The sequence below is a fragment of the Caenorhabditis briggsae genome (genome assembly GCF_000004555.2).
Source record: "Caenorhabditis briggsae complete genome, chrV, whole genome shotgun sequence".
Taxonomy (NCBI): Eukaryota; Metazoa; Nematoda; class Chromadorea; order Rhabditida; family Rhabditidae; genus Caenorhabditis; species Caenorhabditis briggsae.
In genome coordinates, this window is record NC_013488.2 from 12,500,924 (window position 1) to 12,527,626 (window position 26,703).

The following is a 26,703-nucleotide window of genomic DNA, read 5'->3' on the forward strand; positions in this document are numbered from 1 at the left end:
CCGAATTCCACGGATACCACTGTTGCCGATGTCTTCGAAGGCACCGTGTTTTTGTTGTAATTGTCATCGAATAATCTTCTCAACACCAACTGCGAAATTGTGTCATTTGCCGGTTCGCTGCAACAAGTTCACTTTTGCTCTATCCATTTTTACGAGTATTTTTATAGGTTTCCCCTAATAGACACAATTTAATATGATAAGAGCCATCACGAGTGCCTAGCCATTCTAATTTTCTCAATTTTCTCGGCCTATGATTTTCTTCTCTGTCGTCTGCTATTTTCTAACCATATTTGGAGCGGTCAACTCGGATTGTGCCCCTGGAGATATTAAAAATCCCCGAGATAATTGTGTTCATGTAGAGAATCTTCCCTCGTGAGTTTTAATAAATTCTCAATAAAAGGTGTAATAAATTTCAGAACATGGCAAGAGGCTGAAAACTTTTGCACTGCTCATAATGGCCATTTGGCATCTGTTCATAATGCTTTTGACATGACATCTTTGAGGAGTTAAACTTTATCTTTTAATAAAAATTCTATGTTTCTAATATTCAGAAGTTGGACAACAATGTACAAACTTCTGGATTGGAGGTCAATGTCAGAAAGGAAGCAACTGCAAATGGAGTGATGGAACTACTTTCGATTATACCAATTTTAGAAATGGAAATTCTGGAACTGAAAATTGTATTCTGGCTGACACTAAATCCGGAACCTGGTCCACCCAACCATGTGATACCAAAAGTTGCATCGCCTGCGAAATCAAAAGAGCAATGCAAAACTGTCAAGATTGGATGAAAGCTGGTTTCACAGAGTACGAAGTATTTTCTAAAAATCTCTTTTCTGATTTCTGAAATTTCAGTTCCGGGAAATACACAATTCTTGTGAATGGAGTGGAAACGGAAGTGTGGTGCGACATGCAAACTTATGGAGGAGGATGGGTTCTTTTCCAAAAGTGGGTGGTTTTACTAAATTGAATGAAACTTTCGTCATAAAAGAAAAAAAAGAGAAGACATATAATTTGTCTGCTGTTATATTTCTTTGTCCTTTAAAGGGTTCTATGTATTTCAGCCGTCTAGATGACACGGAGAGCTACTGGGACCGAAAATGGGATGAGTACAAAAACGGATTCGGAGATATCGATGAAAATTCAAACTTTTGGTTGGGAAATGAGGCTCTTTATCAGTTGACGAATAACCAAAAAGCTACACTGAGAGTTGAAATGTATGGTGATAGAACGCCAAATTCTAAAAATGCAACTGACTTTTGGTTCGGACATTATTTCGAGTTCAAGGTTTGATATCACTGCAGTAAATCTCTCAAATTTCCGTTTTCAGGTTGGCCCTGAATCCCAAAACTATCCCTTACTGAACCTTGAAATGGATTGGGCCCATCCAATTGGAAATGCCTCAACTGCCTGGTATGATTTGACTTGCTCAATTGGTTCTCCTTTCTCAACAGTGGACAACATTCATGACCCTGTGAAGGAGTGTGTGACAAAATTCCAGATGGGGTGAGTTCGTTCAAATGAAAATGTTCTTTTTTTTTCTTAAAACCCTATGTATTTTTCTAAGTATTCTGCATTTCCTTTCTAATTTCCGTTCTTTTTTCCCAGTGGCTGGTGGCTAAAAAATTGTGCACTTTCGACCCTCAACGGTGCATATACTCCCAAAGATTGGAATAATGGATATGGTGAGAGAAAAGGGTAAAATGAAATTTATGCCCTTGGATATTTCCAGGAATGTTCTGGATTTGGGATGGCTCTGAGACTATTCTACACCCTCGCAAGACAAGAATGTTGGTCAGAACAACGGTGGAATAGAAATGATTATCTTTCAAGAAAAAATGTAATAAACACATTTAAAACAAAACTTACTCGCATTGCAACCAATCGTAATTTTCTATCGGAGCCGACGGCGTCTCAGGAAGTGTCGAGATGGCGTTTCCGAGACCCCAGATTAATGTAAAAAGGTTTAGTCTTTCTGCTATTCCAGTTACGTTTGTCATTGTCTCATCTGAAGAAAAAAAAAAGGAAAATCAATTGGCATTTTAAGAATAAAAAAATGAACTAGAAAAAAGAACAAAAAGGAAGAGAAAGTGTGTTTTTGACTTGAAGAGTTTTGTGTGCAAAAAATCTATCTTCTTTCAAAAAACTGGAAGATTCAATTATTCCAATTAGATTCAATTATTCCAATCATCTGGAATATATAGAACAAAAAATGGGTCTAGTCATCTGAGAAATCCATTGCAGTGTGTACATAAAAAAGTGCAAGAAAAAGGTTCCAAAGAGAGAGAGAGAGATGCATCTTGCGGGAATCTCCAAAAAATGTGATGAAAACTTTTTGATACATATTTGGGCCATAACCGCTTGTAAACAAAAGCAGTTTTGATGATTGAGAGGCTAGTTGTGTAGCTTTGAGATGAGATGAAGAGTGTGTTGTATGCTTTTTTAAAAAATTGAGGCTTTCCGGATGATGAGGAAGGGGGGGGGGGGGGTAGTAGAAGAAAAGGGAGGTTCCAATGATGACGATGATGACGAAAAAATGGACCGGAAAATTTTTTTTTTGGAAAATAAGAATAGAAAAGAATATGTAATGAGAAATAATGGTTGATTTGGTTGATTGGTTGATTTTAATAAAAAAGAATGTGAAATAAAGTTTAAAGAATCTTTGGAGAATCTGTCACAATCAGATGCGACCACAGTTTCGAATAATTCTTTTTACTCTCTTTCTGTTTATTTTTCTCTAAAATACTAGGAAATTGAAAAAGAGAGAGAGGTTCGTGTTTTTCAAAAGTCTCTTTATTCTCTCTGGCTCCGAAAGAGGTCTAGTCACATAAATCAGAACAAAGGGAACAGAAGATGAGGACGTGTTAGGGGATCTTTCATGAATTTTCAATCTCACCGAAAAGAACAAAACCATGTTAGTGTTGTTTTTCATTTGAGTGAAAGTGAATTAGGGGTGGAGCTTACTATCACCATAAAAAGAACTAAAACATCTGTCCAGCAGCGGTTTTTCCAAAAAGATGGGCTCCTTCAAACGGGCCATCATCGGAGTCGTGTGGTGCGCTTTTGAAGCGCCGCCCCGCACACAAATTCACCGCGGCAAATTCTTAATAATATGCAGATTTTCTTTTTCCATTCGGACCCGGCTGCCAGTGAAGATGATGCAGAAATTTGATTGTTTGAAAACGAGGTAAGATAGTGTACAGTATGACAGAGGGTCCAGACACATGTACTCATCTCCCTGGATTGACGTTTTCTTGGAAATCAAAACGAAAAGGATTTAGATGAAGGATTTTTTTTGTTGGTGCAGAATTTCAATTACATTCACCCGTTAAGAAAATTTTATTTTTCCAAATTTCATGATTTTACAAGTGTTGGCCGAGCCTCCCACAAGTCTTGGCCAAAGTATGCGCCTGCATGAGCCGCTGTGATAGCTTCCACAAGTCTTGGCCCATAGTCGGAAGGCTACAAGTCGTGGCCAATTCTGATTTTTGATTTTTTACCTTCGGACTCATCATTTAATATTCAATTTATTTTCTGGTTTTACCTATTTTTCTACTATTTTCATCAACTTTTAAATTTTTATGAAGGTATTTCAATGTTTTTGGTATAAGAAATTTTGAAGTTTCGAATGGTGTAACTTTCAACATGACAAAACATTCAACTTCAACTCAAAAAGGCAAAACCGAAAAACGATAAATCTGCGAGTCGTGAGCACATCGTGAGCAGATCGTGAATTATTATGAAGAGATATTTAGCTTTGAAGAGTTCAATATTACAGAATTCGAACACTTGAATATACAGAATTTCGATTCACGAAAAAAGAGGAGACGGAAAATGAAAAAAGTCAAAATTCCACCAAAAAATTCTGCTTCAAAACTGTTGTTTCAGTCGACAAAGGATCTCTTTTTGAAGGTATCCATCATTTTTCAAGGAGTTTGAAAACGCTATGAAAACGATTCAAAGTTTCGTCAAAATAACGTTTTTTAGGATTTGAAGACAACTCGAACTATGTAAAGTAGAATTTATTTGCACTGCACATTATGTAGATGCTTGTTATCCGAAAGTCCGTAATGTCGAAACCAGAACTGTGAAAATTTTTCGAAAAGGAAGTGATGGTATTAGTTCAAAGACTGAGAATTTTTAAAATTATCGTTTGTATTTCAGATGCAAGAAATTGGATCGTAATGTTCTCGTCTAAAGGATACTTCAAAATACAATGCAAAAATTGAGAAAATGAGATGACTCGACTAGATGCGATTACACTGTCATTATCGATGAATTTCAACGGATTTCAAAGAAAAGGAAACGAAAAGGTGGAAATTTTTTGTGATTTTAATTATTTTTTTTCATTATTCGTTTTGTGTAGTGTTCTAATAAAATGTTGTAGTATATTCTAATTTTGAATACAATCACAACAGAACAGGTTTGAATGAAAACACACAACGCCACACACAAGTCTAGGACAAGCCTTCCACAAGTCTTGCACAAGCCCCCCACAAGTCTTAGCTAATACATAGAATAATGTGCTCGAAGACTTGTGCAAGACTTGTGGGAGGTCTGGCCAAGTATTGGAGCCGACATCCGAGGTTATAATTTCCAGGTATCCATAACCAATCTTCAAAGCTAAAAAGTCTGTTCTCTATTTTTCTCTCAAGACAAAAATTTGAATGAAAAAGAACGAAGGATTCCAAGAATTTCGAGAACGATCTTTCTAAATGACACCATCACATCGTGAATATTCATGTAATTTTATGGCTTTTATGATGATGTTTTCTTTTTTCTTCTTTTCTTTGAAATTTCAATGTCCAGGACCAACCAAATTAATGCTTTGAAAATCCAATCATTTGTCGAGGAACCAAAGAAAAACGCCGCTTTCGAGAGCACTTCTTATTAATTGTTCAAAAGAATCATGAAAGTTCTATAGTGGACCCGGAACTATAAAAAATGGTTGTCTTTATAAAGTGCCTTTTTGTAAGTTTGCATTTTGTTTCTTCATTTATTCATAGGATAAAACTACAATAAGTCCAGATTTTTTTGGGTTTGGAAAAAAAGCATGAGAAGGTAGAAAAGCTTGATGGTTCAAATTTAAGAAGTTGTTTAAAGTTGAAAAGGTTGTTCATAGTTGAAAAAGGCATCTATCAAAAATGTGACCAAAAAATTTCTGTTATTATCATAAACAGTTTATCAGTTGACAACTTTTTCATATCTTTAACAGGAACCGAGATAAATTGGCTCAAATGAAAAGTCAGGGGACCCTTCTATTACAGGTTGTAAGGTATATTCTGAACTATGAAAAGTTGAGAAAGATATTGTGAGATAAATAAATACGAATAGTTAAGACGGCTTCTAATGCTTTGAGAGAATGGTAGCGTGGTTGGGAGTAGATAACAACACCGAGAATAAAATAGAAAATAGTATTGAGTTGACCCGTGGAGAGTGAATTATTTGCAAGCATGATTGGTATTCACCATATTTTCAGATCATTCCAGTGTCCTTCAAGTTCTCCTGCACTACTGTATCAATGACTGTGTTGATGATAATTTGAACTTGATCCGAGATTGCACAAGTCTCGTGGCAGTACCTGAAAAAATGATTTTTAATTATAGAATCTCTTTACAAAACTTACAATCTCTTTTTGAAGTCAGGATGCATTCCATCCCTGAACTTTCTGCGGAAGTACTTTGCTCCGTCTTCAGCTGTGTTGGCACCTAGAAAATTCGATGTGTCGAAAGTCAAGTCTCTTTTAATAGATTACCTTCAAAACCCGGATGGAACTTTTTGATGCTCACTGATTTAACTTTCTCTCGGAAGAGATCAATCTTATTGAGGAACAAAATGCATGCCGCCTTGGTGAAGTACTTTCCATTGAACACAATATGATATAGGTTCAATGCTTCATCCATCCGATTCTAAACTCATTTCAAAGATTTCAAGGTTCTTTAATTCTTACTTACGACACTCTCATCCTCGACAAGTTTTTGGTCATATTCGCTGATTGCTGCCACAAAGAGAACCGCATGGACATCATCGAAATAGTGATACCACTGGAGAAAATAAAAATTGCTTTCAGTGTCTACTTCTACTCTCTCACCTTTCTTCTTTCCTGTCGCTGTCCACCACAATCTATCACAGATAACTTAATGTTTTTCAAAATGACGTCAGCCGTCACAACTCCAGTAGTTGGTACACGAATTCGGACGATATCTTGATTAGTTGGTTGAAAATCTGGCATTTTGATGCGATCTATGTTCTCGAAGAAGCTGAAAAGTATTAATTAAGTGTCTCGACTTTCCGGCCTTCCTCAGAAAACCAACATATACTGGTCAGGAATGAGGCAGTTGGGATTTTTCAGAAAAAAAAATACTTGATGATTGAAAAAGAAAAATCTTACTATCCAGCACTCTCGGTTAGGTGATAAGTGTTTCGTTTCTCGTAAGCTTCCTGAATTGGAGCACATAACCAGAATACTTTGACAGTTTCTGCGAGCTCATCTCCCATATGTCCTCCGCTCATTACACAAAATTTCAACTCCTCAATCATCACTTTGTACTTCTGAAAATCATAGTTCAGTTTTCCTGCAAATGCTTCTTCTTCTTTACCTTCTTGTCCGTTTCATTCATGTCTAAATAATTTTTGATGACATATTCAAGAAGCATATCAGAAAAGGTCCACAGATTTCTCAAGATGAGCAATTTCTTTTCCTCGAGTTCATGTTTGGTGTATCCTCCACACATTGCTCTGAAGGTATATTATGACGTTAGATGATCTTAAAAGAAAGGGGACAGGAGAATTTCGGGGTTTTTTTGGAGTCAGGGTGTGCATTCTGAGGTAACGGGCTGCCGTTCTAACTTCGCCCACGTGACTCAATCGGTAGCTCCGCCGCACCTTCAATACATATGTATTCGTCCCACAAGTCCAACTTCTCGAGAGGCTTATATGAACAAAATTTTGAGATAATCTTATTTAATGTCTCCAGTGGTCCAGTTTCCCAGTTTACGGACGTCCCGCCCGAGGTGGGAAGCGTAGTCTTCTTAACTACCTAAATTATAACTTTGTTTTTGGATGGAGATTTTTTTGCTATATGCGAAACTAGGTGTCATGATGACTAGAAGAATGATACATGTCGGATACGTTAAAATCGTGAAATTGCGAACTCTTAAAAACCCAACTCATTGAATGATTCGATATAACTGCTCACCTACAAACTGTAACTGACCTGATCTGCTTTAGTACTGTACTCTTCCCACTCTCCCCCGGTCCAATCAACAAAACGGACTGCTCCAGCAAAGCCGACTTTTTCTTCTCCAGCGACTTTTCGATTTGTCTGAAAATGCGACATGGTTGACTTGTAAAATCATGTGGTATAGTCATGATAAAGACTCGTCACAGTCCCTGATTCTTACCTATGTATTCTCGCTTGTTCTTTGAGCGCTTCATCCTGCATCACGGATCCACATGCTCCCATTGTATGCCACGGCTACACGAATCTCTGAAAAATTCTAATTCTAGATCTGGGAAAACGGAAAACATCTCATTTTAGAAAATAGAGAGTTTAAGAGCAATAGTCAACAAACAGAACTGACAATATTTCATTTTTCCCATAGGAGTGATATAGAACTCGTTAATTTAGATGGATCGTTAATTTAGAGCTAAAAGATCTTTTAGAATTAGAGCGGCATTTATAAAACAGGAGGAATAGCTCCGTTGCCGAGGAACCCGACAATCCACTCTTCCAAAATGGGCGGAGCCAAAAACGGAACTTTCTGGACTCCATTTAGAGTTACTTCCACAAAAAAACGAGCTCAATCAATCCAGCCCGAGACTTGAGATTTTTGGTGAACAAGATATCAAAACATAAAACTTAATCAGACAAAAACTAGAAAAACCTTTCAAAGTTTTGTTGATGAAAAATGAGTGTATAAGCAACTCGAAGGTGAATGAAATGAATGTTGGGAATAGAGATAGAGTAGAGGAAAGAAACGAAGAGGTAAAGAGCACAACTAATGATTATATATAAGAAAAAGAAGTAAAGTTTGGAAGATGACAACTTTTGGTGTGAGGTATCCTTTCCGGGTTTCCAAGGAGATGGTTTGTATGTGAAAAAAAAAGAATAGAAGGAAAGCGTTGTTCGAGGAAAGTAGGTTAGTTGAGCGTGAGAATTACAAGTTTTTGGAAAAAATAGCTAATGAGATTGTTGGGGGTGTGTGTATTTAGATAGAGCGATCACAGAATGAAGAAAGCATGAAGTCCTCGAGGGTATTTGGTTTCCATGGATACTTTCCTAGTTGAAACGGTTAGCAAAATGTGTTCCTGATCTACGAACAAAACGGTAGAAAATCAGGAACAAGGTAATACGAAGAAGAAGTCATAGAGAATAAAATAAACAAACCGAAAAGGAAATGTGCAGGAAATTAGTTTACCGCAGACATAACTTGAACTCAGAATATCATTTCAAATATTCAGAACAGCCCCTATTTTCAGATTGAAACCTCACGTAGTGTAAATGCTGATCTGAGCTTTCGTTTGATCTTTTGAAAAAATAGTCCAAAATAGACCTCAGAAAGTCAGAAGAAATCATAATGGATTCGCGAATACAAAACAGCAGACTTTGTAGCTATGGTGCTCTGCATACGTACCAGCCACAAGAGTATTCCTATTCTTGGTAATACGCCCCAGAACCGCTGAAGGGCATGTTACAGAAACAAATCGTATGGAAAGTGCAGTCAAAATGAAGATAAGATTAGTTGCACGACGAGCCAGTCGTGCGGAAATTCAAAAATCGAGGTGTTCAGTCTATTTTGGGATAATTTTGAAATGAATTGGTTTGATTACCGGATAACTCATCAAGACTTAAATAAAATGAAAGGAACATTTAAAAAAGGTTGCAAAGGCAAAGCGGGGCTGATAACTGCAAGACGTTTCCTTGCCGATGCGGGCGGGCCGTTGACGGCTTGCCGAAGGACCTTTAGCTCACTGTGGCATAGTTTTCGAACGAAAATTGTGATTTTGATAGAAAGTTTGATATATGAATGGTTTAGTATTCGAAATGAAATAAAGTTCTGGGACACTTTTAACAAACAACTATTTCGTGTCTTGTTCTGTAGAAAGTGAGGAGAATCGGTGGCGGAGTCACCGTCAAATTGGTCCCACTTAGGCTAGTCATAAGAAAAAAAAGTACGATACACTCGGACTGTCTCGATTCTGTGTCAGTTCTCTCTCGTGACAAAACCATGATTGGCTCAAATTTCAGTTTTCGAACAAAAAAATGAAACATGACTGAAATGAACATGGGCTCTCGTGACGACGTGCTATCAGAGCAATAGACCGAGACATAAAGTGAGTAAGAGGAGAACATATATGGGAGGAGAGTAGTAGTGCAGAAAGTTCAAAACTGAGATTTTATGAGAGAATGAAATTATCGGGTAAATGCGTTTATGAAAATGCTGGAAAAAACTTTGGAATGGGAGAAGTTCTATGTTTTTGATTGGCCGGTGAAAAAGGAGAAAAAACAATTAGGAAATCTGGCATATTGTTTTTAGAATCTTAATTATGTGTTCTACGAACGTAAAGCAATCAAGAATAGAAATACCAGGAAGGAGAAATTTATTGAAAAACGAAACAGGGTTTATGAGAAGAGTTCGGATCAAAATAGTATAAACAGTTTGAAAACTTGGAACAAATATAGAATTAGTGTCATTGAAACAGGTAAGAAAGGACTTAAAATCAATATTTCAGAAACATGTGTCTCTAGACTCCAACCCCTAGTCAGACCAAACAAAATTGGAATCTATTTTTTTTCTGATTCTTGATACGCGGAAAAATGTCAAGCACGCTACAATGAAATTCGTGCTCTGACGCCGGCACGAAAAATAGGTAGGATCTGAAAAAAACACACGACCTGTCAGACTAAAAAAACCAAATGAACATGTTTTTCCATGAGTGTTCATGAGAGAGTAATGGGAAGACAAAATCATAAGTTATCCGTGTTAATTTGGTGTGTGGGAATATCTTCTACTGATTCACAGTAAGTGAAAAGGCATACTTGCAACGGGCCGGGTCTGGTCGGGTCGGGCCGAATAAAGAATTTCTCTCTGCCAATGGAAGGGAAAAAGGTACTACCGTAAAACCTGTAATATCCCCACACTGTCAAGTTTGAGCAGAACTATCTCGGCTCTTATACGAGACATTAAAAATGTGTCAACTGATAAAATATTGGTATTATTATGATAAACACTTTATCAGTTGACAACTTTTTGATATCTGGAACTGAGAAAAAATGGCTCAAAGTTGAAACTAAGGGGGCCCGTCTAATAGAGGTTTTACGGTATTCATTCAGAACGGCAGAAAAACTAACAATAACCAACAAAAAAACAAAGTAGAACGTAGACAAAAATAGAAAGTTTTTAAATTTTTCTTGAAAATATCAGCTTCTGTACAAACAGGGCCGGCCGGGCCGGCTCGACATCGGCCCGGCCCGTAATTTGTCAAGTGTGATGTAAAAAGATCAGTTATAGGACTTTTTCACATTTTTTTGATTCAAAATCTTTTTGACTTGGAGGAAAGATAATGAGTCATTATATATGTACATGTCAAAAAAAACATCTGCGGTGTTGTGAGTTCATCTATTGTTTCTTCAAAAAAGATCAAACTACTATTTTGTCGTCTTTGGTCATCGTTATATTGATATTTGAGTTTCCAAAAACTTTCAATTTTTCAAAAAGAGATACATAAAATAATAGGATTCCCTGAAATATGTTATAAATAATTCGTTTCTGTTCATTCGAAATTCTTTTCAGACCCGAAAGCCACCATTGGAAATTTTCGGATCCATCCGTCACGACTAAATCTGGAATCGTCCCCTCGGTCAGAGTTTCGATTCTCCGAGTCTCTTTCTTTTCAACATCCGCTTCTTCCTGTCAATCCCGAATTCTTTCTTCTTCCGAAGCCTTCTTCTTTTCTAAATGGTCCCCCGGAAACGTCGGTTTCCTTTTTTCGGGTGTCCTTTTTCAATCGGGAACCCTTTCTGGAAGAGAAGAATTACTGACGTCTTCTCTTTCCTTCCAAAGTTTCATTTTTGGAAATTAGCTGAATTCTAAGAAGACGTCACTTCGTTTTTATTTCTTGCAGAAATAAGTTAGCTTGTTGTGCATCATGTAAAACATCTAATGACCAAAAATAAAACCGGTCAACTTTTCGAAGATCAAGGCTCACTGATGTTAACATTTCAATTGAATTGAAATGAAAAAAAAAACTAGAAATGTCAGGACAACAACTGTCAGAAAAAGATGATAGTGAGGAAAGTTTTTGGCGAAAAAAAAACTAGTTTCATGAATACGTCGAGCGTTGTTTAGGAAAAAACTGAATCATATTTTTTTTTGGTTTCTCTGAGTTCGTATGAAGTTAATTAGGTATATTTGAAAAAAAAATAGAAAATGAATTTGAAAAAGGTATTTTGTGATTATTTGATTTCTTGGTCTTGGTCGTAAAAACCGTGGTTCTGAAAATCGCAATGCAAACTTGCTTTCACAAATTAGCCTACATAATAAGTTGCAAATGTTTCCGTCCCGTCAAAGTGGGTCCTTCAAATGGGCAAGAAAAACCCTGAAGTGATGGTCCATCCGGAACGAGCCTGGTGATTCAGACAACCCACGATTGAGGGGCGTTGACAGCTTGAAGTCTACTTTTTGGATTTCAAATGTTCCAAGTTCCGGTTTTCCGAACTCTAACGAAAAATTGAAAGTTTTTCAAAAAATATGTTTGATTTACATTGCTGGAATTTGATAACATTTTCACTCTACGAAAATTCAAAACAAAAATGGTTTATTCTCTGACTGTCCAGTGTTCTCTATCTCTTTTTCATTCTCCTAGTCTCATATTGTTCCAAAGGTATATTGATACTATTATTATTGTTGCCATCCTTACTGCCACCAGTTTGACATGATCGTGTTTCCCGTCCGTCATTCGACACATTTCCTTCTGAATTCTTTTTCTGCATCTCGTTGGTCCGAGTCACTCCGTCACGCTGACAAGTACACCGAAAGTAGTATCGATGTATTCTTTCATCTCCTCTTATTCGGTTGAAACATGACCATCAAAAGGCTCGATTCATCACTCTTCATCTGTTTAAATTTGGTAAAACTTGTCCAAATTCTCTGAAATTCGCGATTCTTTGTATTCTTATCTCATTGAATTCGATAAATAGACCGAAGAAAGCTCTGCAGGTCAAAAGTTGCAATTCACAATAGATTCAACCCAAATTGACCTCTTGAATGGGTAGAAAAAATTTTCCTTCCCGGTTAAATTGACCTCTTCACTGCAACCATTGCCAGAAGACGGCTCATTTGTGTTCAATGAAATGAGTTACCGTAAAACCTATATTAGAAGAGGCCCCTGTAATAGAAGGGTTCCCTTCAAAATGGGTTGTTTGAAATTTCAATTTCCGTACATTTTCAAGTTAAAATATTCCAGAAACTTCACAATTTCATAGATTTTTATTGAAATATTTTTTGCTCAAAAATTTGTTCAATTTTGGTGAAGTTGATCAATTTTTACGAATTTTTAACGAAAAATTCGTAAAAGTAGCCGGAAACATAAAAAAAGCTCCTCTAATTGAAGGGCCCCTGTAATAGAAAAGTCCCACGGAAAATAACTAACACCAAAAAATCTATAATTTTTGTTTTTCGATCAATTCCCTCTATCCCAGTAATTCTCAGTTTATGACCCATTATATCCCAATCGCTTTACCATTTTCATCATGTTTTTTACCCGACTGCGTTTCTTTCTTACTTGAAATCGAGATTCTGTTTCTTCTTCTTTTTTTATCCTCAACGATACCAAGTTTCCGTTCTTTGGTGGTGCCACCACAAAACTTCTGAAAGACCCTAAATTGCGTGTTTTGAGAGGAGAAGACGAGCATTTCTCTCTGTGTGTGCACCGAGTGAAAAAAAACGCTGAGAAGAGAAGAATCCGCGATTTTGACAGCTACTCCCCCTAAAAGCCAATGGTATCATCTCGAACTCTGTCTTTTTGAGATTCGGATTCCGGGCGGCTCGAAAAACCCCAAAACTTTCAGAAGTGGCTCCCACTGTTGCTCACGTCACAAACTTTTTATTTGGTAACCTCTAATTATCTGGCGTCAGCGATTTATAAATAGCTTTAATCATCTACCAAGACAGATCCTAATAGTATACTATCCTCAAGTTCCTATTTTATAATTTCGAATCTATAGTTCTGAAAAAGACTTTTTGGCGAAACGAAAAAAATTAAAAGTGAAAGCTGAAGAAAAAACACATTTTTCGAGTAATAAACGAATTTTATGAGTGAGAATGAGTGAAGACTTTAAAATACGTTGCATGTGTTTTGAAGCCACACTTTTCAACCGCAACCACCATCCATATCACAATCACTAATACATTTTTTTTATTGTTTTGTCGTTTTCCGTGTTTCTCGTTTTCATTTTATTTGTTCTTCTTCGACTGATATCTTCCTCATATCGACCACCTGCTCGATATCATTCGAATTCTCTTCGATTCTTTTGTTATTTTCAATTTGTTTCGTCACCACCACTGACTTGTTATCCTGGGGGTGCTGCTGAAAACACAGAAAATAAGAAAGAAAAATGATCGAGGGGGGGTGGGGGGGGTTGGCAATTATTTCCAGAGTTTAGAAAATCTGTTCCTCTCGATTCTTGATCGTTTATGAGAAGTGTGAGATCAGAATATTAGTTTTGCTCTTGCTTGAATACTGGTTCTGCACTTTTTTTAATACTATAATTCAGTTTGTGCCGTCGCCGTGGTTTTGTACTACACGGAAAAGGAATTCTTTGAAATATATGTTGAGAAATGACGATGAATGTGAGAATGATTGAGACTACTCATAGAATGAATTCTCCATTAAACGAGATGTCTGATATCTGGTTCGTCTATCTTTTTTTTTTTCAATTTCCTTCAAGATGGTTTGAACCCAAAAGTTTTGTATTATTCTGATCAGACTGATCTCATGAAAACCATTGATATCAAATTGTAGCTTTATCTTCCGGATTCAATTTTGACTTTTCAGCATCCTTCCGAATTTTCGTCCTTCAATTCGTAACAGGTGTTTTTCTGAGAGAATCCAATTTTTTCAGACATATGTGTAGGTCAACCGCTTTCAAACTTCGATATTTGACATCATGCGTTTTCAAAAATCTCTTCAAAAATCAATTTTCGAAGTAGTGCATGTTTTTTTCTAAATTTCCGTCGTGTCATTTTCAGATCCGTTTTTGGAAATGTTCCCCCTCTCGTTTCCCATTTCTCTCTTTTCCAGTTAAACTACCCGAAAAATTGCCGCACTATTTCATTTTTGTTTTTTTGGGTGTTCAAAAATATACATATGGTGGTTCCACTTGGCACAGTTGATGCCTGAAATCCCCTTCTGAATGCTTTTTCATTTTTTTTGTGCTATCGAATTCTTCGAAAAGAGTCAGAAAAAAATTGAAGAGAAAAACCGAGCGAACGGATGAGAAGATATATTTTATTTTCAAAATAAATTTTTTGACTATTCAGAATATAACATTTAGGAAAATAGAAAAAACAGAATAGGCGGAACTGAATTGTGGAGAGAATAATTCATAATTCTTAATTCTTACTTGGTTAAGATAGTGGAAATCAACCGCTCAACATAATCATCGTTCCTCGTTGCTTTAAAAAATCTCGATTTTAGCAGTCAGTACTAAGCAGAAGTTCAAGTGGAAGTTCGGAAGGTGGTTCCAGGAATGAGAATTCGGAAAATGAGAACTGCTACATATGAGAACTAGAAAATAAGAACTCAGCCGGTAAGGCTCCAATTTCCGGCTCAGGACCCAACTTTTCTTGAAAAATATTTTTGAAATGATTTCGTTCTTCACAATATTTCAAGATTATCAAAAAATCCCTGTTTTGACATGTATTTTACGAGTTCTTATTCGTACGAGTTCTCATTTGTAGCAGTTCTCCTTTTCCGAGTTCTCATTCCTGGTACAACCGTTCGGAACATTATCCAATAATATTTAGACGTATAGAAAATTTAGACAAATTAGAAATTTAGATAAATAGGCAATATTTTTATGAGCCGGAATAAATTTATAGAACAAATTTAGTTAACTAACTTCGCTAAATTTAAGAAATTAGGTCATTATGATAACATGGATAATTTGACCTCAACTACCGTAAACAATAATAAAAGGCCACATTTGAGTCTTCATATCTCGGTTCATGTAACATATATCAAAAAGTGGTTAAAAGACAAAATATTTATTAAAATATCAAAAACGCTTTGTTAGTTAATTGCTTTTTGATATCTTCCACAGGAACCGAGATAAATTTGCTCGAAGTGGTATGGCAAAGTGGAAGATAGTTTCGCCTTCTATTCTAGTGCTTACGACAATTTTTTTAAAGAGATACATCTTCCTTTACGACATCTTTTGTCCAGATCTCTTGTCCTTTACGACATCTTTTGTTCAAAAGTTCTTGCAAAAATTATTTGATCCAAATGCCATATAATCGTGGGAAACCCAAAAATGTTAAAGGTGGGGGGACAGGAGATTTTTCGTAGTTTTTTTGTAGCTAGAGTATGCATTCTACCGTCACGGTGTACAACGCTTAATGTCACTCTGCGTACAGCTGTCGTCCTCGCCTTTATGTATGCAATCGGGCGTCCACTTCCTCTTTGTCCGCGTGGCTCAGCCGGTAGCGGCACCGCACCCTCAATCATCGCCCTCACAAGTTCAATCCTTGAGGGGCATCTTTGAACGGAATTTCGAGAACATTATTTTTTTCATGTCTCCCCACCTTTAAAAAGGAGCACTGAAACTTCAGCTCTTCTTTTTTCTTCTCCCACACTTTCCATTTTAACTTTTCAGTTTTGTTTTGCTCTCTCACTCTGTTTTTTTTCACCGCCCCAAAAAATCTAATCCTAGAGACCCATAAATGATGACCAAGAGCTGCGTTTTCTGTAATAACTATAATTCACTTCTTCTTCCAAAAAGCGTTTTCTTTTCGTACATGTTTACTACTCTAGTCCTTTTTCTTAATTCTTCTTCTGATTTCTTCTCCGTATTTTTCTTTGTCATTCACTTATGAAAAGTCATCTGAAAAAAAAAACGGAATCAACTTTCACACGTGGCTTATCCCGTCACCTCACGACGCACTTTTTTCCGTTCTTCACTTCGTTTTCAATCCCATTTCCTCACTTTCAATTCATCCATTTGCCCTCCGGAAATACGCGATAAAATGTCGAAAAGGCGGAAGCTCCGCAGAGTTTCGAATGAAAGTGACGAATCGAAAAACTGTTCATTTTCTGATTTTCAGAACCAAATATTATCTGTTGAGATTTAAATTTTTTGAACAACGACTTACAGTATGAAATCCGATTATTGAACAATTAGGTTCATATATTGTGCTGAAAATTTCTAAAAATATACCGTAAAACCTGTAATAGAAGGGCCTCCTCAAACTTTTAGCCTTGAGTCAATTTATCTCGATTCCTATAATATACACATAATAAAGTTGTTAACTAATAAATTGTTTATCATAACATAACAAACATTTTATCAATTGACACGTTTATGATATCTCTATAAGAGCCGAGATAATTGAGCTCAAACTCGACAGTGTTAGGGCCCTTTTTTTAGCTTAGTCAGTATTTTTTTGAGTCCTACTCCATGAAATCCATCTTGGACGAAATGTTCTTGTCCTTTTTTCTATTGTGTCCATCCTCCGCCTTCTTCTTTTTTTTGTCTGTCTCATTACGAGTCTCATATGGTTGAAATGCTTTTCCTCCTCTCCCAAAAATGCATCATATCGCTTGCCATTCATGTTTATTTTTCAGTAATTGCACCCTTCCTTTCTTGTTTTTCGAGTAGCTCGCACGAAATTTCAAAGTTTTCTTTCTATTTCGAATTTTTCTCCTTACATCAAATTAATTATTCTAGTTCTTGCTAATTTCGCCCGTCACATCATCTGGAAGAGATGAATGGTTTGTTGTTCCCAGAAGGTGTCAGATTTCGAATTTAGAAGTTGTCATGGTGTCCTTTTGTGTCTCCAGTGACCAACTTTTTTTTTCGTCATATATGCTTTGACCTCTTCAATTCATTAACAAATTTTTGCGGACTTATTTTGCTTATTGTTGTTCCTCTCGTTCCGGACCACTGGGATGGTGGTGTTTCTAGTTTAGAAGATGTGCTTTCAGATGCTTTATTATTTATACTTTTCTTCCAAAATAGGCCTTCTGTCGTCAAAATAAATCAAAATCTGACTCTCGGTAACCTCATCTTGAATAGTTTTTTCAAAAAGTGCATCCGTCTTCTTATTGACCCACATCGTTTATGCCAAATCGGTCTCGCTCTCTCTTTTTACCAAAAACCACACACCCATTTGTTTTCCCAGAAGAGATTCCAGAAGCTTGATCATACGGGGGAGAGTTATTCTGTGATTCACACACACACACACATTCTATCTCTGACCTAGAAAAGTCGGGCCGTCTTTCCCATGAACGATGAAACATTCATCAGAAGGTCTATTTCGTCAATTATCCCTGCTCTTTGTTTACTTTTCTCGACTCTCTTTGTGTCTATAACTCTCGATTCTTCAATAATTGCGTACTTTTATATCTGCTCTCACTTCCTTCCAACTTCATTATAATTATAGTCAGCAACATTTTCACATCCACGTGAAGTGATTCACACAGTTGCTGTGTGAGCTTAAGCGACGTCTCCTTCTTTTTTTCTTTTTTTCATCTCATGCGGACTCGACAATTAGCATCATTGACCCACCTTCGCATCTGGAGAAAACGAGTATTCTTGTGTTGTTACTTTTCGTCATTCATTCCCCCAATATTCAATTTTTTTTGCTTCTGCAAAAGTCTTGTGAATCTTTTCTTGGAACGGAAATGCTTCGGGGGAGTTGAAATTGTCACATATTTCCTGATATCTCTCTTTTTTTGGATTCATCCGGCACTTTAAAGTCATTCCGAGAGACACGTCATCCCAATCAGATCTCATTCTCAAGTCCTGAAATAGAAATGTTTCGATTTGGAATCTCTCTGTTTTGAGAAACAAGCTTGAATTTCCCACTAGAAATAAGGAAGCTGTGTAATTTTTGATCATTCCGAATGATGCGTGCTCTATTAAAATTTGAGGTGCTCCACTAATAGTTCTATAGAACTTTCTTGTCTTTCTTAAAAATTAATTGGTCTGAACTAAATCAAGAGCGAGATCATTTCATTCCTAGAATGCAGAGACCTACAAGTGTTTGGTGAAGTTTTGAACTCGTAGATAGGATTAAAGTAAATTGCTCGAAATTCCGTGGGATAGGAATTGATTTCTTTGGAAAAATTTCAGTAAAACCACTGAAACAAATCTAATTGTGGGAACTGGAGCTTTAATTTTTCATTATAAAATGCCCCAGATCTTAGCAGAAATATTTTTTTCCAGTCTAGATCTTTTGATTTCCGAAGATCTCACCTACTCATTCTGAAAGGCCCCTAATTTGTGGCACTTGTCCTCGTCAGTCAAGTTGTTTACCGAAACATTTTTTTGAGATGCCAGACGAGCGATGACTTTATTTTGAAATTAGCTGGAACATTCATAAATTCCCACATGACTATGACTAGAAATTATGCCAGTTTTTTTGCCCTGAACCTCTCCTTCTCTCTCAAGTTTTTCCCAAAGAACAGGTCTTTCCACTCTATTTTTTGGTATTTTGTTGTTTATGCAACTCCGTAAATTTGGCGATCACAATTGGTCGCTATTACAGTAATATTTTGAAAAAGTGCATCAGAGATAGAAGATCACGTGCCAAAGCGGCGCCGGGGCACCCGTATTCATTCGTAGTCTTGATGAATGCGTGGACTTCATCTACGAGCAGAAATTCGCACGTAGTACATCCTACATATGCTTTTACTTTTACTCTACTTCCCTTTGTTTCTGAATGATCAATTTTGAGGATTTTGTTTGACAATACGTTCGGGAAAACAATATAATCTGTGTTTCTATCACTCATGTGATTTGGTTTTCCCGGTTATCTTCTTTTTAAACAAAAGTGGTCGGTATATTACTCTGATTTCAATAGGTGCTGTGACAAAAAATTCGGATTTCTTTGTTTGAAAAAGTATTTCAAAATTGGTGAAAATCTTCGGAAAGCCTAAAAAGATGGCCAGAAAATAGTTAATTCTTTCCATTACGCTTTTACGGATTTCGGTACCGGACCTACCCTTTCGGCCAACAGTTCACTTTTTATGTCAATATCATAGGTTTGTTTTCTTCCCGAATGCCCGTAATTTGATAGATATTCACGGAGAAGTGCACGAACGGAAAAATAAGATGATTCAATTTGATTCAATTCGATTCTTCGATTCAGAATCTTGTTTTTCCGTGGATGGTTTGAAGAATAAGTTAGGTAGATTTGTAAAGAGTTTGGTTTTTAACGGGCCGGACCGGACTTATTTCAAAATTTTCAAGGCCCGGGGTCTCTTTATTTTTTTCTATCTTTTCAAAAATTTTTTAAAGGAGGCGAGACAGCAAAAATTTCGGGGGACAGTTCGGGGGACGAAATCGCGCCGCGCTTATGTAGACCATCGGTCGTTAGCCGCCTTCGCGCCCCCGTAGCTCAGCCGGTAGCGGCGCTGTACCCCTGAGCTGCCTGTCATGAGTTCAGCCCCTCATGGGGGTATTCTATGCAAATTATCAGGAAAACTTTTTTTTTGGTGTCTGGCCTCCTTTAAAACTAATGTTCTGTCGAATAATAAGCTTACCAAGAACGAAGTGTCATTAAAGGAGATTTTACGGGGGATTTTTGGGGCCAGAGTATGCATTCTACCGTGACGGTGTACAACGCTTAATGTCACTCTGCGTACAGCTGTCGTCCTCGCCTTTATGTATGCAATCGGGCGACCGCTTTCTCTTTGCCCGTGTAGCTCAGTCGGTAGCGGCGCCGCACCCTCAATCCTCGTCCCACACGTTCAACTCCTCGAGAGGCATATTTAAACGAAATTTTCGAGAACATTATTTTTTTTCATGTCCTCCCACCTTTAAGAAAAAGTTTTTTTATTCGGAAGAAGTTTCTGAAAAATTTCATACTCGAGCCGGGCCTTACTTTTCATGTAGGGTTTTTGGATTTTGTTTTGACATGGAACTGATTTTTGACAACAGTGTTTTTAAAAAAACGAGGATAACGAACATTGAGCCGGATAGAAGAAAGTAAAAGAAATATCTGAATATTCGTTATCAAGATTTCAAACGAACCCAATTATATAGTCGTGTCTATATATCGCTCTGATTTGTTTGTATTCATATAACTGCAGTAGCTCTCTCTCTCTATTCGATACATTCCTTCTACCCACATCATCGCCCATCCACCAAATTCCATGATTCATCTCATTTTTTCTGCCTTTCCATGATGTCTTTCCCACCTCTTCTTCCTTCAAAAGCCCCCGACGACCAAAAGTTTTCTCGTGATAAAAAACTAGAGAATAACATGGGAAACTGGGTCTTATGTAGACAAAACTTGGTCTTTCTCTTCTCCCAACTTCTCTGGATTCGGTCATAATCGGTTTGAAACTATTTTTTCATGTTCCCGGAAAAAAAAACAGTTCAGTTTCAGCAAAAATCACGAAGACAATAGTGACCAGAAAATCAGACTGAAATTGTATATAATGACTTGTTTATCACATATTGCCCGACAAGTACAATTTCTTCTTCTTTACATTACGATTGTATTCCATCATCCTCATTTTCTTCTTCTGTTCTTCTGTCCAGTTTCTTTGCTCTTTGAATTAGCCACAATTTTCCAGTCGTTTCCTTCCCCAAGTCTTCATCATTTTTTCGTTAGTCTGGCACCATTTTCCACTACTTCTTTTCAGTTCAATTCTAAAAATTTCATATATTTTCAGAACATGGAAAGCCAGCAGTTGATGGCATGTGCCATCCTCGTTATTGTGCTGGTAGGAATTTTTGGAAATACACTTTCGTTTATTTTGTTCAGTAGACCGCACATGCGATCTTCATCTGTAAGTCTTTTGAAAAATATTTTGGAATGCCTAAGAAGAGCAATCCAACAAAACAAAATGAAAATTTTTCAGGTAAATGTACTTCTATGTGCCCTATCATTCTTCGACTTTTCTCTTCTTACCCTGTCGATTCCAATATTCGTGATTCCAAACCTTGACTTATGGGCGGATGATCGGTCCTTATCAACATATATGGCATATATTCTGAAAATGATTTATCCAATCAACCTGATGATGCAGACATGTTCCGTCTACATAATGGTCATGATAACTTTGGAACGTTGGGTAGCCGTGTGTCGCCCGTTGCAAGTCAGAGTGTGGTGCACTCCTCGAAAGTCAAGAAATGCCATTCTTGTCATTATAGTCTCTGCGTTTCTCTACAATTTCGTTCGATTTTTCGAATATCGATTTGTGGCAACCGAAACTGGAGCCATTTACGAAAAATGGTTACGAGATCCGGGAACTCATAGGTAGGGAAATTATGGAAAGCTATGATCTATGAAATAACTGAATTTCAGATGGTACTACGTGGGATACTACACAATTATGTACATTGTCACACACTTTTTGGTTCCATTCTCTGTGATGGCGTTTGCCAATGGACATGTTATTGTGGCGATGTGCAAGCTCAGCCAAACCAGGCAGATGCTCACAAGACAGGTTTGTATCTAGTTACCGGTCTTTTTAGTTTTATAAAATGAGACTCATTTTGTTCTACCAGAAAACAATATGAGATTTTTCGTGAAGATTAAGAACTATGAAGATGCCCAAAAACTAGAATTCCATATTTCCTCTGATGTGTAGAAGCCCACCCAAACGGTCAACTTTGATCTCAATTATCTTGATTCCTATGATAGATAATACAATGTGTCAACTGATATGCTGTTTATCATAATATCACCAATAATTGATACGTGATAAAATTTTATATCTCGCATAGAATCGAGATAATCGAGTCCAAAGTTGACGGTTTAGGAGTGCTTCTATCTAGTTTTTATATTCTAGTTTTTCGGTATTCTAGTTTTTGGGCATCTTCATATTTTGTAACATTGAAGAAAAAACTCATGTTATTTTTTACTAAATTATATACAGTAAGCCTTTTCCAGTAATTTTCAAATACTCCTTTTCCAGCAACAACGAGAACAATCGACAACAGTGATGCTTCTCATCGTCACATTTGTTTTTGCCATTTGCAACACTCTGCCGTTCCTCCTAAACGTCTCCGAAAGCATTTTCCCAACATTGTTCCAAGACGAGGTTCGTTTTGAATAAGTCATTGTGATTGCGTGTTGGTGTCCGAGAGCCTTCTTCTTCTTCTTCTCTGTCCATTCGGTTTACTCGTTTATGCCTACAAAAAACCCGCGACGTCGCGATTCTCGTGACTCTTTATATGTCAACAAAACAATCTGGAATTTTGTTGCAGAGCACGAGGGGATTGGCATATTGGCTCAACGATCTTTCGAACCTACTCGTTGTACTCAACTCGGGGACTACCTTCATAATCTACTTTACGTTCTCCGAGAAGTACAGACAGACATTGATTTTCATTTTGAAGTAAGGAGAAATCAGAAGTTTTTGAGAAATTTCTCAGTTTTTTGTAGGAACGGATGTTGTGCCACCGTCAGTGACTACAATAACTACACAGCAATGTCTAGAACAGCATCAATGAGGATTTCAAGTGAAACGGGTGGTCAAATTCAAAGACAAGGCTCTCGAATGAGCAATAGCAGGTTTGTATTCTAAAGAATTTTCAGGATTAAATGAATTTTATTCTAGTTATAGAAAGCCAATTCTGAACGCGCATCTGTCCGAGGTAAAATCGAAAGCAAGATAATACAAGAATAGAAAAAAAACTAACTTGACTGCACGAGCTTATCAAAATCTTCGGTTCCGTCCAAAAACTGCAACTTGCATAAAAAATATTTTTACTAATTTTCAGAGGAATGCGCTAACTTCTCCTCTATGTCAAAGCATGATTTTTAAAAGTATTGAATAAATAAAAACCATATTTTCAGCCGCTCATCGGACGTTCTGCTCAAACCAATTTACATGCAGAAAAGAAGCGAGCGCTTCTCGTCGGAATACAACGAACGAACATGCAAGTGAGTTGTTTCATTGCTGAGGAAGTTGAGACTCCTACTTTTTTTGCAGACACCTTGCTCCTTTCGAAGACTACAAATTACCAAGATTGCCGAACGAGAAGAGGAAGAAGAAACTGCATAAGTGAGTAAACGACTTGGATTTCCGTATTTATTCGAACTTTCCGTAAAACCTGCAATAAAAAGGCATCCTAACTTTCCATTGTGAACCGATTTTTCTCGGTTCCTGTCAAATATATAAAAACGTTGATAACTATTAAATTGTTCACAAACATTTTTTCAATTGACACACTTTTGATATCTTGCACAGGAGCCAAGAAAAATTAGCTCAATCTTGACAGCTTATTGACCCTTCCATTACAGATAGTGTTTATAACAACTGAAATTACATTTAAAAATATTTATTTCCAGAATGTCAGCAGTGGAGCATCGTGGAATGCCTGAAATCACAATAACATTCAGCGAGGACACTCCAGATGGAGAACCAGAGTCACCGTGCCAACCATGCTAGTAGATGTTATAGCATTCGTAGTCCCTTATTGTTTCCTAATTTCCAAATAATTGCCAGTTTCCTATGTGCCGATCTTCTTTCTCTCTCTCCCTCTCTCTCGAATTCGCTTTCCACACAAGAATTATTCCTAATTAGAACAACTAAAACGGGTGTTTCTTTTCTCTTTTTCCCCAGTTTTTTCTCCCATCCAAACATAAATGTGTATATATATTTTGTTGTGGCGGTGAGAATAAAGTTTCTTTTCGAGAGCCAATGTCATGAAAGTGCGAGTCCCCCGACAAATGACTCCAGGGAGCAATGAATTTTCAAGTGTCACACAGAACAAACGGGCGGCGGGACATTCTATGTTTGGTGCGGAGTTGGTGGGTCCTTCTTTTTGTCTATCGTTGTTTTAATGCCGTCACAGTTTCCTAGGTAGGTTGAATGGAATTTAGTTCGATTTTCATTAAAAATTTTGGATTAAGAAATATCCCAGTTCCTGAAGTTTCGAGATGGATTCAGTGATTTGAATATTGAAAATATATTTTAATGACTTGAAAACTGAAAATTATGCCTTGAATTCATTCAGAAAAATCAAAATACCGTAAAATATGTATTAGTGGGCCGGTGCTTCCACTTTTCGGCCATTTTTTTTTCTAAATTTTTCACCAAAAAAATCAGTGATTTCTATTTCAAAGTTTATTAAAGGTGGGGGGACAGGAGATTTTTCGTAGTTTTTTTGTAGCTAGAGTATGCATTCTACCGTGACGGTGTACAACGCTTAATGTCACTCTGCGTACAGCTGTCGTCCTCGTCTTTATGTATGCAATCGGGCGTGCGCTTTCTCTTTGCCCGCGTGGCTCTGTCGGTAGCGGCGCCGCACCCTCAATCATCGCCTTCACAAGTTCAACTCCTCGAGAGGCATCTTTGAACGGAATTTCGAGAACATTATTTTTTTTCATGTCCCCCCACCTTTAAGGTACCAGTCGATTTTCGCCAACTATCTGCGGCTACAATCTTTTGGCTTGCCTTAAAACGTTCGATAATTTTCAGTTTTTCCACTTATTGTTTTGCTATTTTCAGGCCACCCGGACCCAGGTCACCAAGCCAGGGTCACCCGGATCCAGGTCACCCAGACCCAGGTCACCCAGCCAGGGTCATCCGGATCCAGGTCACCCAGACCCAGGTCACCCGGATCCAGGGTCACTCAGACCAAGGTCACCCGGCCAGGGTCACTTGGATCCAGGTCACCCGGATCCAGGTCACCCGGACCCAGGTCACCCAGCCAGGGTCACCCGGATCCAGGTCACCCAGACCCAGGTCACCCGGATCCAGGTCACCCGGACCCGGTTCACCCGGATCCAGGTCACCCGGACCCGGATCACCCGGATCCAGGTCACTCGGACCCAGGTCACCCGGATCCAGGTCACCCAAACCCGGTTCACCCGGATCCAGGTCACCCGGACCCAGGTCACCCGGATCCAGGTCACCCGGACCCGGTTCACCCGGATCCAGGTCACCCGGACCCGGATCACCCGGATCCAGGTCACTCGGACCCAGGTCACCCGGCCAGGGTCACTTGGATCCAGGTCACCCGGATCCAGGTCACCCGGACCCAGGTCACCCAGCCAGGGTCATCCGGATCCAGGTCACCCAGATCCAGGTCACCCAGATCCAGGTCACCCAGGCCCAGGTCACCCGGATCCAGGTTACCCGGACCCGGGTCACCCGAATCCAGGTCACCCGAATCCAGGTCACCCGGATCCAGGCCACCCGGATACAGGTCACAAGGATCCAGATCACCCGAACCCAGGTCACCCGGATACAGGACCCACGACCTAGGACCCAGGATCCCCAGGTCACCTTCTCTGAAACTCAGAGAAGGTGGGAACTGATTCTTCCTTTCATTTCCCTATTCTTTTATATTACTTTCCCAGAGGTCAATGGTTTCTAAACCAATTCACGTAGTCTTTTTTTGCCTTTTTTCATTTTTTTTTCATCACGTTTAATTAAACTGGAATTATTACTTTCGGCATCTGTGAAATTCCTTAAAAAGATCGTTCCTTTGAACCTAATTATCTTGTTTCCTGATTGAGATATTAAAACATTGTCAACTGATGAATTGTTTCTGATATCAAGGCAAACATTTTTGCTTTCAAAACTTCTAAATATTTTTTACAGGAACCGAGATATATTCGTTAAAAGTTGCGAAATCATGGTTGTCAATTGCTGTCGGTTTACGCCCACCCGGGTTTAACCTTCTGGGCTTTAGTTTACATACGCCAGCCATCTATATATACACCAGCCAATTTTAATATTGGTAGTTATTGCCCAGATTTGTCTTCAATCAAAGCTCGAATTCGTTTTTTCTAATTCATTACCTGCCCCAGACCATATTCCAGGTTTTTATACATATTTTTCATCCATCTATTCGTAATTATGAACCACGAGCCCCTTGACCTCCCACATAGATTTTCTGGCTCATTGAAACCCATCAAACCGGCGGACATTACTGGCTATTGACATACTCGCCGCACTTATGTCTTTGCCGGATTAGTCTCTCTATTTCTGCCAATCCCCCGCATCTGTTTCTCTTCAGACCAGTTCAGTTTTGTATACATACTTCATCCAAATGGTCACTTTTTTCTGTTGGAACTCCACTCTCGACTTTTCAAAAACGTCAACAATCCGGCAACATAGAGAGTGATTCATATGGTACTTGTTTAGTTAGCAAAGTGACTCGCAAACATTTTAAAAAGTTTATGAAATCCATCTCTCTTCACTTTGAACTGCACGTATGCTGTACTATTTTACTTCCTGCGTCTTCCTGGCCTGTCATTAGTTTTGAGAGACACTGATCAACAGGACGCGTGCCAAAGGGATCTCTCAATTTCTCACCTGGCTCATCTCGCTTCATTTATCTCTTTACAATTTGTCGTGTCGGGTTCTATTCTTCGCATTGTGTAGTAAAATGAACCCCCTCTCGAAAACTTTTTTGTCTTGTTTTTGCCGAATTCCTTTGTTTCAGAACCTTTTCATCTAATAGCTGGGAATATTTTAGTATTTTTCACTTTGGGTTCCAAGTTTTTATGC

General features: G+C 38.0%; 8 protein-coding genes across 8 annotated transcripts; 5 read left to right on the forward strand and 3 right to left on the reverse strand.

Moving 5' to 3' along the window:
* Positions 1-250: 250 nt before the first annotated feature.
* On the forward strand, positions 251-1,815 carry CBG19033 (the record flags this gene model as incomplete). Its single annotated transcript, XM_002637292.2, has 8 exons — positions 251-372; positions 417-505; positions 552-807; positions 856-948; positions 1,065-1,287; positions 1,331-1,506; positions 1,609-1,685; positions 1,733-1,815. The coding sequence occupies 8 exons, from the start codon at positions 251-253 to the stop codon at positions 1,813-1,815; spliced, it is 1,119 nt and encodes a 372-aa protein (XP_002637338.2).
* A 3,660-nt stretch (positions 1,816-5,475) lies between these two features.
* Positions 5,476-7,465, reverse strand: Cbr-gpa-10 (the record flags this gene model as incomplete). The annotated part of the gene is made up of 9 exons (XM_002637293.1): positions 5,476-5,581; positions 5,627-5,708; positions 5,756-5,909; positions 5,955-6,044; positions 6,092-6,260; positions 6,392-6,552; positions 6,600-6,738; positions 7,199-7,324; positions 7,404-7,465. 9 exons carry the CDS (start codon positions 7,463-7,465, stop codon positions 5,476-5,478), a joined length of 1,089 nt encoding a protein of 362 aa, XP_002637339.1.
* Positions 7,466-7,903: 438 nt separating this feature from the next.
* CBG27149 lies at positions 7,904-8,017 on the forward strand (the record flags this gene model as incomplete). The annotated part of the gene is made up of 1 exon (XM_045237850.1): positions 7,904-8,017. One exon carries the CDS (start codon positions 7,904-7,906, stop codon positions 8,015-8,017), a length of 114 nt encoding a protein of 37 aa, XP_045100171.1.
* A 7,725-nt stretch (positions 8,018-15,742) lies between these two features.
* CBG27150 lies at positions 15,743-15,784 on the reverse strand (the record flags this gene model as incomplete). The annotated part of the gene is made up of 1 exon (XM_045237851.1): positions 15,743-15,784. One exon carries the CDS (start codon positions 15,782-15,784, stop codon positions 15,743-15,745), a length of 42 nt encoding a protein of 13 aa, XP_045100172.1.
* Positions 15,785-16,247: 463 nt separating this feature from the next.
* Positions 16,248-16,345, forward strand: CBG27151 (the record flags this gene model as incomplete). Its single annotated transcript, XM_045237852.1, has 2 exons — positions 16,248-16,287; positions 16,326-16,345. 2 exons carry the CDS (start codon positions 16,248-16,250, stop codon positions 16,343-16,345), a joined length of 60 nt encoding a protein of 19 aa, XP_045100173.1.
* A 1,134-nt stretch (positions 16,346-17,479) lies between these two features.
* Positions 17,480-17,965, reverse strand: CBG27152 (the record flags this gene model as incomplete). Its single annotated transcript, XM_045237853.1, has 3 exons — positions 17,480-17,564; positions 17,669-17,727; positions 17,867-17,965. 3 exons carry the CDS (start codon positions 17,963-17,965, stop codon positions 17,480-17,482), a joined length of 243 nt encoding a protein of 80 aa, XP_045100174.1.
* A 2,942-nt stretch (positions 17,966-20,907) lies between these two features.
* On the forward strand, positions 20,908-23,631 carry Cbr-frpr-18 (the record flags this gene model as incomplete). Its single annotated transcript, XM_002637294.1, has 9 exons — positions 20,908-21,021; positions 21,094-21,491; positions 21,540-21,681; positions 22,153-22,278; positions 22,445-22,575; positions 22,623-22,751; positions 23,037-23,123; positions 23,173-23,244; positions 23,532-23,631. 9 exons carry the CDS (start codon positions 20,908-20,910, stop codon positions 23,629-23,631), a joined length of 1,299 nt encoding a protein of 432 aa, XP_002637340.1.
* Positions 23,632-24,394: 763 nt separating this feature from the next.
* CBG19037 lies at positions 24,395-25,505 on the forward strand (the record flags this gene model as incomplete). The annotated part of the gene is made up of 2 exons (XM_045237854.1): positions 24,395-24,449; positions 24,709-25,505. The coding sequence occupies 2 exons, from the start codon at positions 24,395-24,397 to the stop codon at positions 25,503-25,505; spliced, it is 852 nt and encodes a 283-aa protein (XP_045096647.1).
* Positions 25,506-26,703: the final 1,198 nt, after the last annotated feature.